The 16,800-nt window shown below is 56.4% G+C and overlaps 2 protein-coding genes across 4 annotated transcripts in view; both read left to right on the plus strand.

Annotated features, from left to right (window-relative positions):
- Nucleotides 1-4,374, plus strand: part of SRRM4 (serine/arginine repetitive matrix 4) — a 43,269-nt gene extending 38,895 nt beyond the window's left edge. For 2 of the 3 annotated variants that reach the window (XM_054082647.1, XM_054082648.1), the window contains exons 10-13: nt 655-876; nt 1,140-1,250; nt 2,867-3,010; nt 3,607-4,374. In XM_054082647.1, the coding sequence (XP_053938622.1) occupies nt 655-876; nt 1,140-1,250; nt 2,867-3,010; nt 3,607-3,871 (742 nt within the window). In that variant the 3' untranslated portion in view covers nt 3,872-4,374. The remainder of the gene's footprint in view (nt 1-654; nt 877-1,139; nt 1,251-2,866; nt 3,011-3,606) is intronic. The other variant, XM_054082649.1, reaches the window with a different exon arrangement.
- Nucleotides 4,375-12,545: 8,171 nt separating this feature from the next.
- HSPB8 (heat shock protein family B (small) member 8) lies at nt 12,546-16,575 on the plus strand. The gene is made up of 3 exons (XM_009566591.2): nt 12,546-13,416; nt 14,568-14,631; nt 15,845-16,575. The coding sequence occupies exons 1-3, from the start codon at nt 13,038-13,040 to the stop codon at nt 16,002-16,004; spliced, it is 603 nt and encodes a 200-aa protein (XP_009564886.1). The 5' UTR covers nt 12,546-13,037; the 3' UTR covers nt 16,005-16,575.
- The last annotated feature ends 225 nt before the right edge of the window (nt 16,576-16,800 follow it).

Here is a 16,800-nt window from a genome sequence, read left to right on the forward strand (position 1 = left end):
GAACATGCCCTTGATTTTCAGTCAGAGGATAAAATTTTAGGGCTGTGCTTTTCACTTTGTGACTCCAGTGGGATAACTCTGCCTTCACATGGGTTGAGCTGGGATTGCAGCTGGCCCTGCCTGTTGGGAGGCACTCACCACTGGGCTCTGACCCTACTTCATACCCAAAGGCACATCTGGAAGCGGAGGAATTCATGCAGCTCTGTCCAAAGGCAACAGGACATACCTGCTGGTGCTGCTCCACAGCCAGGCTGGAGCTTAGGCCCTTGCCCTGCCATGCTCTGGTTTTCCCTTGGTCCAGCACTTCTCACCTCACTGCCTCCCCAGGATCTGCACTGCTCACTGGCCTGATCCAGGCTCTGCCAACCAGACACCTCTGGTGTGCTTGGCATGGGGCAGAAGAGCTGCCCCTCTCCACCTGAGACCTCTTCCACAGCCCTTCCCTGGGTCTACCTGGAGCGTGAGCTCCTGAGCTCTGACCCGTGTGCACAGGGTCTCCTGCGACAGCAGCCTGAGCAGCTGGGATGTTTTTATCCCCAGCTGGGGAATGGGAGGATGGGAGTACTTGTTGGCTGGAGCGTAGTGCTCCCCTCAGCCAGGGACCAGTCCCAGTTCAGCCACAGCTTCAATGACTGTCCAAATATATGTTCACAGAATGTGCCTGTCCTTGTGTCTCAGCTGTTCAGAGGAGGAGAAGCGAAACTTCCTCGTGTCCCCAACCCGCAGCTCCCCGCTGAGGCCCTGCTCCCCCAGCGAGTCCTACACCAGCACGGGCAGATCCTCCCCCAGCTCCAAATGCTCCAGTCGCTCCCGCTCCTCACACCACAAAGCCTCTCCCAGGTACTCCCGAAGCAGGTCCTGCTCTTCAGGAAAGAGGTAAGGCCAGCCAGAACGGCTGTTTCCATTAGCCTGGGCGATGTCTAGCTCTTGCAGGCTGGCAGGCTCCTTGCAGGAGGAGGTATAAGAATTTGGGTGGTGCCTAGGGATCCACGTGGCTTGGGGTGATCTGTCCACACAGCGCTGATCTGAGACCATGAAATATGGGATATCTGTTCCCCCTATAAGCCTGGATTCAGAGGAGTCTGGTACAGCCTCGCCCTCCCGTGTCTTTAATTCTTACGGTTCTTGCCTATGCACAGGTCTTCTTCACGTTCCCCCAGCTATTCCTCCAAATCCTGCAAAAAAAGTCCTGAGAGCAGGAGTTCAAGGCCTCGTCGGAGCCCCAGTTACTCCCGCTACAGCCCTAGCAGGTACAGCTGTCTCCTTATGTGAAATCTGCTGTCTCACACCTTCCCACTGTCTCCATCACTTGTTTGGGCTCCAGCGTGCTTGCTGGCTCCCACCAGCCTCAAACTGCTCCCTCAGCTTCCTCACTGGGTGTTTTAGTCCTCAGTGCTGGGCTGAGAGTGAGCAGGGGGACATGGAGTAAGGCACATAGCAGTGTGTTTTGTTGGCCTTCAGACCACTGGGAGTTTCTCACCATTTATTGCCCCAGAGCTTGTGCTTGTTGCAGAGGGAAAAGCCCAGAGATGAGCCTTTCACTTTCTATGGGAAAAACAGATTTGTTGCAGCCAAAGGACTGCCCTGCGTTGATTCAGGGAATTTCTCATAAAGCACTTTTGGGGGTAGGTTATCGGGAGGGAGACCTGATTTATTTCTGGCTTTGAAGCATAATGGTATGTCACACTTGGGGATGCGCGGCAGGTGAAGCGACTGCTCCTCCACTCTGAGCTGTTGCAAGGGAACACGCTATGGCACTGGAAGTGCACAGATGGCTGCTCGGTGGTGTTTGCCAGGGTCTCATCCGCATGGGAGATGCGTCATAGGAAAACCCAGGGAGTGCCCCTCTCTGTTGTGCTGGGGGCCCAGCAGATGTGTGAATGGTGGGCAGAGCGTTAGGTTCCAGTTGGGTCTGCCCACATTTTTCATCACCCAAAGAGCCCGTGCCAGCCAGCAGCCCCTGCACCATGGCTGCAGCCCTTTTCGGAGAGGGATCTTATTGCAGCAGGGAAAGACACTCTGCTTTTCAGTATCTTTCCTGAAGACAGACTCTGTCCTTGCTCTGCCAAAGAGGTGTCAGGCCCTGGGAAGTGCCCCTGCTGTGTAGGCAGATGCCAGGTACCCTCGTGCTGGCGCTCACACAGCCTTGCAGGCAGAAACGCAGTTCAGGAAACTCTGCTCCCCCCACTCCCCATGGAAAAGACACAGCTCGTAGCTCAGTCCTAGAGATGCCTTTAGGCAGTTTTTCCTGGTAACATCTCTGATGCTTTGAATGTTTTGCACCCTTGAAATGTTACATTGCCAGGGTCTGATTCTCACAGGCTGTGACAATCCCTGCACTGGTATGGGAGAATATTTCCTGGCTGCAAGACTCAGGCCCTTGACCTGTAACACGTCGCTTTGCAGATGGCACTGGGCCGGGTGTATGAAGTCAGCTATGCTCCATGGAAGGGCCTGTGCTGACGTGTACAGGAATTTAACAAAAGAGAAAACCATAGCAACACTGGCACTTCTTCTGGCAAGCTGCGCAGAGCTGCACAGCCCTGCAGGGATACTGGGGGGCCCTCTGCTCACGCGGGCCTACTGGCAGGGTTGTTCTAGCCTGCTGCTGCAGCACGGCCGGTGAGAGCAGTTTTAGTAGAGCTAAATACAGAGTGCATCCAGAGACAGAGGAACATGAGCACCATCTTAGCTGGGCAGCACGGGACAATCAGAAGACAGTGCTGAAACCTCTAGATACAATTAGTGGGTGACCGTCTGTCCAGCCAGAGGAGTGTCTGTTTGTGCCTTCATGGGTCATCCAAAACATCCAAAACCCACCCACAAAACCCCAGCAGTGACAGTTTCCTATCTGTGCCTTCCCCAGAGACCGTGAGCGAGAGCACAAGTATGGCTCCAGTGAGAAGGAGTCGCACAGGGAGCGCGACCGGCGGCGGCGGTGGTCCTATTCCCCCCTGAGGAAACGCAGGAGAGACTCTCCCAGCCACCTTGAAGCTCGGCGCATCACAAGGTAAGGGGACTCAGTGCCATCATTTGGAGACAGGCTCAGCTGGTGCTCCCTGGAGAGAAGGTTGGCAGTTCCTGGGTCCCATCCCTTGCTGCAGGAGGAGAGCAGTTCGCCTGAGCCTGATCAGCAGGACCTTCTGCACCTCATAGAGCGTGGGGATTTCCAGCTAGTGGCAGAGGGAGCAGGGGACAGTGGGATGTCATTTACAACAAAAACAAAGGTTGATGATGTCAGAGCAGGGACTCACCTGGCAGGTTCCAGGAGCATCCCCCCACTGGTTTTTTGTTTCACCCTCTCCTGTGGTAGATGTCCCGCACTGTAAAGAGTGTCAGCTATTGACTCTAACCTTCACACTGAGGGCTCTTTGACACAGCATCAGGCAGAGCCCAGCTGCTTGGGGCATTCCGCAGGGCCCCTGGGGTGGGTGGTTTCAATGCCAGGGCCTGTCAACTACCTAATCTCTTTTTTTTTTTTTCCTTTTAAAGAAACACAGTCACTCTTTTGGGGAATGTTGTGCAGAGTAAACAGTGCTTTTTAGAGATTTTGGCAGTAAATCCATCATTGTGCTGCTGGTAACCCACATCTCTCTGTCCCTACAGTGCCCGCAAACGCCCCATCCCCTACTACCGTCCCAGTCCCTCCTCATCCAGCAGCGCCAGCAGCTATTCCTCCTGGTACAGCAGCTTTAGTCGTTCCCTGAGCAGAAGCCGGAGCTACTCCAGCTACCGGACGAGCCGGAGCCGAAGCTGGAGCAGCAGCAGTGCTGAGGGCAGGAGCCGCAGCCGGAGTTCATGCCCCAGGAGCAGCCGCAGCAGGAGCAGGAGCTGTGACTCAGGAGGCAGCTCTGACAGCCTGCGTCGCTAGGGAGTGCCGCCCCCACGTCACCTCCAAATTCCTGGCATTCTCTGCTTCCTTCCCACCTACCTGCCCATCGATAGCAATCATCCCCGATACCGATGCGGTGACACTGCTGGGCTCCCCTTCCCTGGTTCAGAGCAAGAGCCTCGTGCCCCCGGCACAGCCCCTTGGCTGCCGCACGGAGCAGGTGGCTTCATCCCAGCTCCCCAGGCCAGGGCTGGAAGAAGGGTCGGTGCTTTACGGAGGATCTGCCACAACAGACCTGCTCCATCCTCCCTGATGTCCCCGTCTCCCCATCGGTGCCGCTCTCCGAAGCACTACCAGCTGGTCCAAAGGAAATAATTCAGCTCCTTGCTCTTCGGCCAAACTAGGATCCAGCACATTAATTTCTGTTGGAGGGAGAGACCCATTTTAAGCTTTGGTGATGAGTGGAAGGAGGACAATATTTGAACCCACCAAGACAAATATTGGGTCCCTTGAGTCTTTCCTCCAGAGTTTCTGCCCACTCTGCAGCAGGCCTCTTTCATGAGAGAATCTTTATTTATTGCCAGTCCCTGCTATAAATAGAAGGCTAGAAATCCCTCGTGATGTAATTCCTGGGGACAAAAAGGCCATTCCAACCCTTTCTCCTGCCCTTTCCTAGCGGGTATGCAGCATCCTTTCAGGGTTATATTATTCCCCCCAGCACTGTGATGTGCTTATGAACTGCTGAGGCCTGAAGCAGACATGGGTTCAGTGGGGTACGAGGAGGAGAGGGGAGAGCTGGCTGCGCTCCGAGGGTCAGGGCATGGCGTGGGAGGTGAGGGCCATGGAGTTCCTTTCTTGGAGTAACCCTCTTGTAGTTTGGGTTTAGGTTTTCCTAAAGGGAGCCTTGCCCTGGGAGCGCAGTGCTGGTGGGACTCTAAGGAGATGGCTTAGCTGTGGGCTTTAGCGAAAGGGGTGAATTGGCATTATGTGAGCCACGGGACCCCGTTCCCCTTCCTCTTAGCAGGCAGTGACTTTGAGCGTTCCCCGGGGGATTTCAGGAAATCATTTCTTCTTGCTGGTCCCCCTGAGGCAGGACGAGGCTCCCCAGCAGCCCCAGCGCAGGGCTCTCGCTGAGCTGGAGCAGACGCGCTCGTGCCCCAGTTTGTTGCTGGGAGGGCAGAGCAGCACAGGGGCAGAAAGGGGCCCCACAGGCAGTGGCGGGAGAGCCCAGGGGTTCGGTCTCCCGGCCGGGCCTGCCAGCCCAGCTGGCTGCGCAATTACTGTGTGTTGCAGGGTAACAAAGGCTTCTCCCAGCACAGGCTGAGCTGGTGCTGAGAAGTTTCTTTCTCTTACAACACCTGGGTGCTTAGAGACGCTAATTTGGGCTTAAGACTTCCCTCCCTCCTTTTTTCCATCCCCTCCCCTTCCATGCTGCATGATTATTAACGAGTTTGGGCTTAATGAGTCAAGAAGGTGTGTCATTCAAGTGTCAAAGAAAAGGGCTAAGTGGAGGCAGCATCTGCTGGAGGAGGAGAGAGGGTATAGAGAAATGCAATCCCCCTCGCAGCCATAGGGTTACCTACCACCCCCAGTTCTCCTGGCAGCGGGTGAAGCGGCAAAGCTGCGAGCAGAGGAAGGCCAAGTGCCCCGTGGTGTGGTGTTGGAGCTGGGCAGTCACCTTACCAAGCACGTAACCCTGTTATCTGTTGGAAGGTATGGCAGCTTGGGCTGTATTTGTTTGGTACAAAGGGAAGTTTTATGCCAAGGGTCCTTTTTTTCCCAGTATCCTTCCTACTGCTGGTCCCCCTTGCCCTGTGCCTTCCAGCCCCAAAGCCCCTCTCAGTCCCCCTTCCTCTGCCTCTCTCTCTGAAAATAATTTGAGGATGAGTGTGGCTGAGGCAGACATCTGAGCATCGGTGGGGCTGGTAGCTTGGAGGGAACGTATGTCCATCTCCTGGGAGGCCACTTTCTAGGACACAGAAGAATGTTCCTGGTAGGGCTGGGCAAACCATTTAGGGCTGCGATCAAAGAATCAAAGCTGCGGTGTTCTTGCAGCAGGGTGACAAGCAGGGTGCCGCTGCCTTCCCTCCTGCCCTGCCCTGCCAGCAGCCTTTTGGCCGTCTTCTGCCATGAACTCCCATCTTGCAAAGGGCTGGAAACCTCACACTTCTTCCCCAAAGAGTCTCTCCCAGTTTAATGCTGAAATGCCCCATCCGTCTGCTCCCCAGGAAGACCCGAATGCAGTGATGGAAGCCCGAACACCAGATCTACCAAGATTTCAAGAGTAGCCTCGTGCCCCTTAGCACCCACTAATACGTGTGTGCATCTGCAGCAGGGAAGAAGCAAGTCAGGAGGTTAAAAACAAGGAAAGGAGAGGGGCTTTGTGCATTCGGTGTAAATATCAAAACACAACATTGACTTGAGTTCCCTGTGGCTGGGGACAGATGATGGGGACCCACTGCATCAGGGCAGAAGCACCACCGCCCATGGGGCAGGAGATGACTCTGAGGGTTGCACGAGGCTGATGGTGGCTCTCGTACCCGTCCGGCTGATCCACGCTTCGAGGACTGCCTCTGCTTGTACAGTCCATGGCAGCTAAACGCACCTGGGGTTTCCCGAGCAGACTTGCATTGGAGTAAACCTCTTAAATTATTTATTTATTTATTTATTACTATTATTATTATTATTCAATTTTTAATTGTACGTCAGAATGGATGCAGGTGGTCACTGTTACCGGTATTTATTTATTATTCTTTTTTTTAAACGATAAGTTATTTTTTATCTGTTTGTTTGTTTGAATGTATCCATGCCACTGTTCTCGTGTAAAGGTTTACAGCACTGGCCCCTCTCGGCGAGGTGGCTGGCGGAGTGGTGGTCACTCCTGCTGCTGTGTCCCTGTGGCTGTGCTCTCTGGAGCAGGGCGGAAAGGCCAGAGGGATGCAGGGCAGAGCTGTTTGTCTCTTTTCATGTTAAAACCTAGGGTTTCTGAGTAGATTTGTTCAGGAATGCAATGAATGTCACTGGAGAAATGGGTTTAGGACATCTTGGAGGTGGTGGCAAGGGTCTGCTCACTGGCTGGCCGAACGAAGGCCGGTTTGCAGCCCTGCGGTGGGAAGTCTCACGCCGGCCAGGTGCCAGCTGGCTGCTGCTGCTGTTTCCCTTGGCTCCACAGTCAGCGCACATCCCGAAACCGAGCTGCTCTGCTCAGGCACCACTGGTTTCCCTGGGAGGATGCCGTCGCTAGGACTCCCCTACTGTGTTTATTGCTGCGCGATGACCCACCCATGGAAAAACTAAAGAAATGAAACCGTGACAGAGTGATTTGCGCTGAAGATGCTTGCAAAACCCGGCCTCTGGTGACAGGACCTAAACAAGTCTGTGTGCGTATGTGTACGTATGCGTGTGTCTAGGTGTGTATGTGCACATGTGCATATACTTAGGAGTTTCCCTCAGTGGTGGTATTTATTTTTAAGTTATTTTAGACTTTTAGTACAACCTGGATCATCACCTTCCCTGTCGGTGGACAACTGGGTTTTCTCTTGGTTTGCGAGAAGCCCATGAGCTTTTCTGTCTCTGTGCCTTTGCCAGCGCTTTTTTTTTGTTGTTATTTCATTCATTCACTGCTTCTATGGATTTTTGTTCCACGTCCAGATTCCTGCTGGTGCTCTCAGAAAAGAGCAGTGTTCACCTGGTGGAAAGGACGCTTGGTCATTTCCTTGCAGGTGAATAGTTGCTTGACTGGGGCTGGCCGCAAGACGGGTGCCCCAGGGCTGCCCGTGGCCTCGCCCAGAGCAGCAAAGCTTCAGGAAAACATCTCAGCTATTTTTTAGAGGCCCTATCTCAGAGGGGTTTGCTTTTCTTAAACACAGAGGCTCTTTGGCTCCCACGCTTTTGTTTCCATCCCCCAAGCATGCTGGTTGCCTTTCCCCAGCGGAGCGCACATCACATCACCGCTCCCAGATGTCCCCCTCACCCCAGACTCGTGATGTCGCCTTTCTCCACTCCCTGGACCAGCCTTGGCTCTGGGTTTGTCGCATTGAGTGGGGCTCATCCCACCTCTCCCAACCCCAGTTTTGGGCCAGGGCTTCCAAAAACCCTACACAATCTCAGCAGCTTTGCTGGAAAGCAAAGATAAGGGATAGTTCAAAGCACTGTTGTGTTCTTTCTTCACTTCATGGGTTACAGCACTCGGCTGAGCTTTGTTTTATGTTGACTGCAATTTCTCTCAGTGTTTTTGTTACTTTGGGGGAGTGAACTTGTACCAAACTTGTCTGTAACAGCCAATCACTGTTATTTTGCTATGCATTGTACATATATTGAACAGGCTGAGAGGACTTGGCCTCTATTTAATATTTATTTCTTCTATTTATTGAGCATTACTTTTAAAAAGCTATTTGGGTCTTGCTGTTGGGTCTGTGATGGTAGGAGCCTTTGAGGTGTTGCCATATACATTGGAGCAAGGTTATTGGAGAGGTGAATTACTGAGGCTGTCACCTGCCGGCTTTGAAACATCTGGCAGACAGATTAGGCTCATTTGGAGCCCAACCACCAGTGATTTAGGGAGGAACCTTACTTGGACGGAGATAAGGAAGGCAGGGGAAAATCCTTCATCTCCTTGGACCAGCTTCTATCGACAAATCACAACTCCCTGGAAAGGTGCTGGAAGTTTGGAGGCAACAGCTTGTGAGGGAGGAATAACCCTGCTCTTCCTCTGCCGAGCTGCACGGGGCTGCTTGGATCACCAGAGACCACCAGAGATCTCTGATCTCCCACCACGGACTCTCTCTTGGCCCTCAGTGGTTATTGAGGGGAGAGGGGTCTTGTTGCCCTTTCATTGATGATAGGAAAGGGGTAGGGCTGAAGTGACATGCCGTGTTCTCTACCAGGAAGCAAGGATGTCCACCCTGTCCCATCCTGAGACCCTCATCTCCATGTCATGTGTTACTCTGCCCCCTTCCCTGAGCTCTGTGCCAGAACCAGTAGCTTTGCCCAGACGCGAGCTCGGGAAATGTGGCCAGGACAGGACTGGGGAGGTCTTTCCTGTCATCTCCGACACAAGCTGGAATTTGCTGCAGGCATCTACCCTTGCTCTGAAAACATCTTGGGATGTGTTAAAACATCAGGACCTGCCCCAGTGTTGCTGTGCCGACATCACGGCTGTTGTTCTCATCACCCGAGTGGGAGGTGTTTGTGGTCCATGGGCAGAGCTGCCGGGGCTGCTGGAGGGTGGATGTGGCTCTGGTGTCAGCAGGCACGTGCCCGCGCTGGGCTGTTCCCACCGAGTTAGCCAAGAGCTGCAGGGGCTCAGCCTTGGGGCTAGCAGATATTTGTTTGAGAAAAAGACTGGATACAGGTGCCTGAGTGTAGACTTTTCCCATTAGTGTCCAGTGGGGTTTTATTACCTCTTTACAAAAGAACAAATAATTCTCATGAGTTTGCTGCTACCTGGAAGTTTGCACATGACCGGGGGGGTCTCTGAGGCACTGCACATCTGCTGTTGTAGCAACAGCTTCGTGGTCGAGCATCCCAGCTTTGGGGCTATTGCCGGAGCCTCACTGGCCGGGGGCAGCTCTTTGCCTTCAAAACCCAGGGAATGAGATTTAGAACAAAAGCCAAGATGTGAGAAAAGCTGCAAGGGAAACGTTGTCTCTGTTTTCTCTCCTGTTGGTCAATTCCTCACCAAATGACACCGGCGCTTCCGTTCGTTTGACTCCATTGTAAAACTCCCTTTGCTCTCCATTGAAAAGCATAACTGTATTCTTTAGTCTTCTTGGGGTATTTGAGTTGTTAGCCTGGTTAGAAAAAGGGTTCCAATAAAGGTTTGGACAGTATTTCCATCTCATTGCAGCCCTGTTTGTCATGATCCTTTTGGACTGACTGTGCGCGGTGGGATATTTTAGGCTGTTTCAGCTGCTCTGCAGGGAAGGGCATGTCCCTGCGCTCCCAGCTGCCGAGCACCGGCTCCTCGGGGCACCGGCTGGAGCAAAAAAAGTTGTGGGCTAGTATTTCTGGCAGCTGTCCCTTCCCTGCCGGGCCAGGCTTTCTCTGCCCTTTGCCAGGCGCTTTGGATCTCCCCACCCTGCTCGGGCACTGGTTGCCCATGGCAGAAACACGCCAGCTCCCCGTGGAGGGCACTTTTTGGGCTCAGGGGTGGTCTCTTTGGGCCGTGCCCTTCCCTGCCTGCGCAGCCCTCGCTCCGAGCCCTGCACGGTGCTCCCACGCCACAGGGTCCCGCTGCAATCCGCACCTCAGCGGGTGCTCCTCCGTGAGCAGCGGGGCAGTGGGGGCTCTCCCGCGCTCAGGCGGTGCCTCTCAGCCTGCGGTGCTCCCCTGGACTCGCTGGAAGCCCCGCAGGGGAGCGAAGCACTGGGCTGTCCCTGTGCTGTTCCAAATGAGACCAGAATGGGCACCCAGGAGGGGTCTGGCTGCAGCATTCCCAGGTCACTTGGAAGAGAAGGGAGGCTGTGAGGCCACTCCACGCTCCTCAGAACTGATGTTGTGGGACCAGCTTGGCAGCAAGAGGCAGCCGGGAGATTTGGAGTGACAACAGGAGCTAAATTGAGACGGCCCAGAGAGGACAAGAACCCTCAAGAGGGGACGTGTGACTAATCAGGATAAACAAGGCGACAGGGAGGATTCCTGGCCCGGGTGGGAGGATGGCCCAGAGCTACACTGGGAAACACGGGGTTGGAGATGTTGGGAGGCACCTGGAAACATGGCAGGATCGTGGGGCTGCCTGAAACCTCCCTCATGGCTCACCCCGCTCTGCTCGTGGGTTTGCTCGAGCAGGTGCAGAGCCGGGCGCTGCGGTGATCCGTCCTCAGCCAGGATGAGAGATGCCCTCCCGAGCTCAGGCTGAGTGTTTGGTGATGTCCCCCAGGATACTCTGCTGTCCCCCCCGGCAGCAGGAGCCCCGCGCCAGGCAAGGGAAGCCAGGTGGGATAAGGGGACAGAGGGGGGTGCCTTCCTGCACCCTGGGGTCCTCCCCGGGCATTCTCCTTGGTCCACGGGAGACCCCAACAATGCCTGGCTGTCCCCACGCACAGAGGGGTGAAGGGACTGAGCACGGATGAGCACCCTGCCCCGCACCAGGGGGACGCAGCTCCCTCCCCCAGCGAGGCTGTGTCCGTGCAGCGTGATTAATGCTGCTGGAGTGACCCGTGGCTGAATGGCTGTGCGGCCTCTGCTGCATTAACGTCTTCCTGCTGTAATTATTTCCATCAAGTCTATTAGAAAAATTGCAGATGCTGGAGAGAAAGAGTATGAGGCAGAGCCAGGAGGGAGGATGCAGCATGAGGAAGTGATTCCATACCCAGTCTGAGCCTCATTGATGGGGTCTCATCCTTCAGCGCATCCCGCTGCCTGCCCAGGCTGTGCCGGAACCACCTCCCCGGGGAGCCCCTTGCTCCCAACAGGTACTCCCTGCTTGCACGGTGGGGCCGTGTCACTCAGGTGGATGCTCGCCGGGAGCTCACTCGCCACCAGCGCCGCGCCTCTTCCCACGGCGCGCTGCCCGCTCCCCACTGCTGCCCTGTAATTACCCCACCGCCGCGCGGCTGTGATTACCGCCTCGCCCTGCCCGCCCGCGGCACGCAGTGGGGCGAGGAGGAGGAGGAGGAAGGTCTCGTCTCCCATACAAGGAATAGCTGAGAGAGTTGGGTTTGTTCAGTCTGGAGAAGAGAACGCTCCAGGGAAACCTTAGAGCAGCCTCCAGTACCGAAAGGGGCTCTGAGAAAGCTGTGGAGGGGCTCTTGATCAGGGAGTGCAGGGATGGGATGATGGGGAACGGGTTTGAACGGGAAGAGGGAACATTCAGATTACATATTAGGAAGAAATTTTTTACTGTGTGTGTGGTGAGGCCCTGGCCCAGGTTGTCCAGGGAAGCTGTGGCTGCCCCATCCCTGGAGGGGTTCCAGGCCAGGTTGGATGGGGCTTGGAGCCCCTGATCCAGTGGGAGGTGTCCCTGCCCATGGCAGGGGGTGGAACTGGATGGGCTTTGAGGTTCCTTACAGCCCAAACCACTCTGTGATGTCTATGAAGGTGCTGAGCAGCACCACAAGGTGCCCACCTGCTGCCTGGGGTCCCTCTCCCTCCCGCGGTTAGTGGACGTTCCTCCAGGCCTGACCAAGGAACGTGTCCCAGAAAGCAAGGCCGGAGATGGACGTCCATTGGAGCACTTCTTTCCTCCTGCGACCCGCAGTCCCGCTCACACCCAGGGCAGCCCCGGGTGCCCACGCTGCTGCGCGGTGTTTGCCGCAGAAGGGGTCTGTCCTGCGCCCCTCCATCCCCGGACGCTCACGGCTGGGGTCCCCCTCCCTCGCGGTGCCCCGTGGCCGGTGCCATCCGTGACCCATTTCCCATACAGTGGGCTGCTGGGGACAGGGACACGTGGCTTTACAGTGAGGGGAGCAGCCTCACCCGGACCCACCGACGGGGTATTTTTAACGGGTGACACTGGGGTGAAAGCAGCCGGTCCTGAGCTCGGGGGCTATTTTGGGCGGCAGGAGGGGCGGCGGGGGCCAGGGCAGCTGCTGAAACGCCACGGCCCGCGGCAGCCGGGATCCTCCGGCCAGCAGGAGAGGTCAGATGCCGCAGCCCAGATTCTCCACGGCTGTTTCATCCTCTCCAAAATACTCGGCTGACAGGGCAGGAATTGCAAAACACACACCCCCTCCTCCCAAATCCGTATAAATAGCACTCGCCCGGCAGCTGGAAGGTTAGAGAAGTTTCTCGGCTGCGAGTTCAGGCACTTATTGCCGCTCTCTCCCAGGGGCGGAAGGGAAAGTCGCACATAAAGTGCTGGAGAGCGAGAGGGCAGAGATAAGCTTTTTAATCTCAGGATATTTGGTTTTATTAATTTTTTTTCCCCTCTCCCAACGAGAAGTTTTATTTTCCTCTCCCTGGGATCACAGCCAGACAGGAAGCATTTTCTCTTGGCCACAGAGCTCTCTCCGTCCTTCCTGCGCTCCTCCAGTGATTCAGCCCTGAATTGATTTTCTCCGTCATCCATCACCTGGTGCTGGGGAAGGAGGGGACCATCCCCGCAGCACCCATCCTCAGCCGCACGCCTGCGTCCCACCCGGGGTGGATGCGTCTCCTCCGGGACGGGCTCTCTGGGGAAGTTTGCAGCCAGGAGCGGCCGTGCAGAGGCTGAGGCTCTGCGGAAGAGCCCCAGGAACACGCTCAGACCCTTCGTGAGGAAGCCATGGCCGACAGCCAGATGCCCTTCTCCTGCCATTACCCCGGCAGGCGCAGCATCCGCGACCCTTTCCGGGAGCCCGGCTTGACCTCGCGTCTGCTGGACGATGATTTCGGCATGTCGCCCTTCCCTGGGGACCTGACAGCGGACTGGCCCGACTGGGCTCGGCCCCGGCTCACCACCACCTGGCCGGGTCCGCTGCGCACCGGCATGGCCCGTGCCTCCACCATGGCCCCCGGCTACGGCACCCGCTTCGCGGGGTACCCCGAGAACCGCAGCCCCGTGCCCTTCCCCCGCGAGCCCTGGAAGGTGTGCGTCAACGTGCACAGCTTCAAACCTGAGGAGCTGACGGTCAAAACCAAGGATGGCTACGTTGAGGTGTCAGGTGAGAGCACTGGGGAAGAGGAGGATGGGGCATGAGAAGCAGTCGGTCTTGTCCTGCCCATGCCAGCTCAAGAAACTGCCGTGACATGCAAAATTGCCTTTATTTTATTCTAGCAGTGGCAGCTCCATGCTTGGGAGCAGGGCCAAGGCTGCAAAAGGGCTTTGGGGCAGCCCCATGGGCAGTTTGGGGGTGCACAGGGGGACCTGACTCACAAGCTATGATGATTTGCTGCAAAGGAGAAAAGGATGAGCCTCCTTTGGGGTCAGTGTCCCTGCTTTCCAGCCCGGCAGCCAGCGAGGCACCGCCGCGGTCAGTAGCACCCTCCAGCAGGCTGCCAAGAGGGGCCCCAGCTTGGCTGGGTTAATTATAGCCAGGGTGAGGCTGGCGCGGAGGGAGATTCCCTTTAAAGGGGCCGAGGGAGAGGCAGCTCCAGTGCTGGGAAGTGGAGGGCAGCCCTCCTGCAGCGCCCACTCAACCCAGTCCCAAGACACCCCAGATTTGGGACGAGCCAGACAGAAGCACGTCCCTAAAAATGCAATTAATGGTGGGGACATTGAGTGCAGAGTGCACACCGGGGGTGCCCATGGGTACCCCGTCCCGAGCATCCCTTCAGCCCCGCGCCAGCATCCTGCATTGCCCTCGAGCGCCCCTGGCCAAGGTCTCCAGGGAGGGGCTGGAGGCTGTTGTGCAGCGCGGCTCTGGGTGTTTATTTGGGACTCACAGCATCACAGCAGGAAAACCAGAGGTCAGGGGGGTCCAGGCTGCCACTGGTATGGTTTTAACTTCAGAGGTGCTCCAGGCATGGGAACCCCCAACCTGACAGCAGCGTAGGGGAGCCTGGTCTGGGGAGAGGAAAAGAGGAGGATGCTGTCATCTCTGAAGCTTTTATCACATATGGGGGGTTTATCTTAAGCCCCAGCTCTTGACAGCCTGCAAGACCCCAGGCTCTTACTGGAAAAATGATTGTGCTGGGTCCATCATCTCCTTCTCCACACCGGAGAGGCTCCCTGAGCCCTCCCCAGAGGGGAAGGTTTGCACTGGAGAAGAGAAACAGTTCCTTTGAAGAATTTCCTGTTGGGTTTTGTTGTTGTTTGTTGGGAAAAAATAATCTCCCGGTGAGGTGGTGATGTGGGTGTTGCCCTTCCCTGCAGGCAAACACGAGGAGCAGCAGGTGGAAGGAGGGATCGTCTCCAAGAACTTCACCAAGAAAATCCAGTAGGTACCAGCTGGTCCCGGGGTGTCCCCTCACCAAAGGAGCTTGGGGCGCTGCCACGTCCCCTCGACCACCACCCAAATATCGCTGTAGAACCGCGTCCCTGCGGCACAGGCGGCGCGCAGGCAGCACGGGGATGCCACCGGCAGCAAAGAGCTGAGCTTTGCCAGTCCCTGACCCCACCTCACGTACGCCGGGAGTCCTGCGCCTCGTTTCCCCCCAGAATCTTCCCTTTTGCGGCATGTGCCTGATTGCCTCGGGCCACACGGTGATTTCTGGAGGGACAAAAAAGAGGAGGCGGTCTCTTTCTGGGTGCTTTGTCAGTCCCCTCCAGGCCCAGGGCTGTGTTTGGAGCCGGCATGGGCGCCAGGAGGAGAAGGGGCGGAAGGAGCTGTGGGGTTCAGCAGAGCGTGATGGGCCCACACCATCATCATCCCCAAAATACATCCCTCTGTGCGAATGTGTATCTGTGTATCTCTCTATCTGGATGATGTCAGTTAGATCGCTATCGCGTTGACTCACCGCGACGGCTCACTTTGGCAACAACAACAACAGCAAAGGGCAGGGAGGAGAGGCGAATCCGGAGGCAGGCAAGCCCCGACTGTGGCGCTTGGCCCGTGCCAGGACAGACCCCTGGCCCGAGGGCTCGCGGGGTTAACAGGGAGAATCAGCAAAGCCTGGGGCATGGCAAGGGTTTCCTCTGCTGGCGGCTGCTCAGCTTTGCTTTTCCACCCCAAAGGAGCCCCGTGCATCCCAAACTCCCACGGGAAAGCTGGGGTGAGCACCACACTCCCTCCTGCTCAGCACTCGGCAGCCGCGGCGGCTCCTTTTACGGGCAAGGCTTGCGGCTGACGCGGGCTGCGCACGGCCATGATCCACTCCTGCTTGGCAGAAGCCAGGGCGGCGCGAGTGGCGGGTGACATCCTGTCAAACACATCTGCCGGGGAGATTAAACAGAGCGCCCATAGGGGCCAGACTGGCTGAGAGGCCACTTCAAATATCCCCAGCACATTCCCAGATGCTACATTAATGACAGGGGCTCTGCTGAGTCCTGGGCTGGGGCTGCTGGCTCAGCATCGATGGTTCCCATGGGTGCGGGTCCTCTGTGGCTTTTCCAGGGGTTTACATCCACCAGAGAGGTGGCATTGCTATGAGCTGGCAGCCGCCCCAGCCCCCCAGCTCCTAAACCATCCCATCTTTCCTTCCCTCCTGCAGGCTGCCCTACGAGGTGGACCCCATCACGGTCTTCGCTTCCTTGTCACCGGAGGGGCTGCTGATCATCGAGGCTCCCCAGATTCCTCCCTACCAGCCATACGGCGAGGGCAGCTGCAGCAGTGAGATCCCTGTTGAGAGCCAGGAGGCCACCTGCGCCTGACCCGCACCCCTCCTGCGCCCCGGCATCCCTCCTCCCCTCTCCCTCCTCCCCTGGACCCCCGGTCCCCTGTGATGCAGCATCCTGACAGCCTCTGGCAAGGGTGACGGGTGCCGCTCGCAGGGACAGCAGCACCCGTCACCCCACGGGGGGACCAGCTGAGAGCCGGAGCACGCGTGCCGGGTGCCAGGCCACCGTTCCTGTGGGCTTGTAGTGGTCTGAGGTGACGGTAGAGATTTTGTGGCCATGGAGCCGAGCAGAACGGATGCCCTCGTTACAGTTATTTTTTGCTCAGAGTCGCTCGGATGAGATATTTATAATAGCAAAAAAGGGCCCTTTTTTTTCTCTAAAAATGTTGTGGAATCCCGTTAGTGGGTTGGGGTTTTAACCACCTCTCTGCAAAGGACACACATCCGGCGGTGGAGCTTGATGGCACTGCCTCCGTCCTGAGAAACACAAACCGTCCGCATGTTTTGAACATTGGTTTTTGGATTTTTTCTTCCTTTTTTTCCAAAGAGAACTTGTGCTTTTACTTGTTAAATCTGAGGAATAAAACCTAGTCGATGTTCTTAGCCTCCACTTGTCTTGGCTGAACCCGGCCGGGTGGGTGTGGGGCTGCGGGAGGACAGTGGGAAGAGGGGGGATGTCACCGTGTGCCATCTCCTCACCCAGCATGGCATCCTCCCCACAGGGAGAAGGAGAAGAGAGATTTAAAGGGATGTTTGCACTGATGGGCAGCTGAAGCACTTGCTCGAACCTTTTCTGCAGTCTGTGGATGCCAAGTCCCAGCTAACACGGA

The sequence above is a fragment of the Cuculus canorus genome, chromosome 17 (assembly GCF_017976375.1).
Source record: "Cuculus canorus isolate bCucCan1 chromosome 17, bCucCan1.pri, whole genome shotgun sequence".
In the NCBI taxonomy this organism is placed as follows: Eukaryota; Metazoa; Chordata; class Aves; order Cuculiformes; family Cuculidae; genus Cuculus; species Cuculus canorus.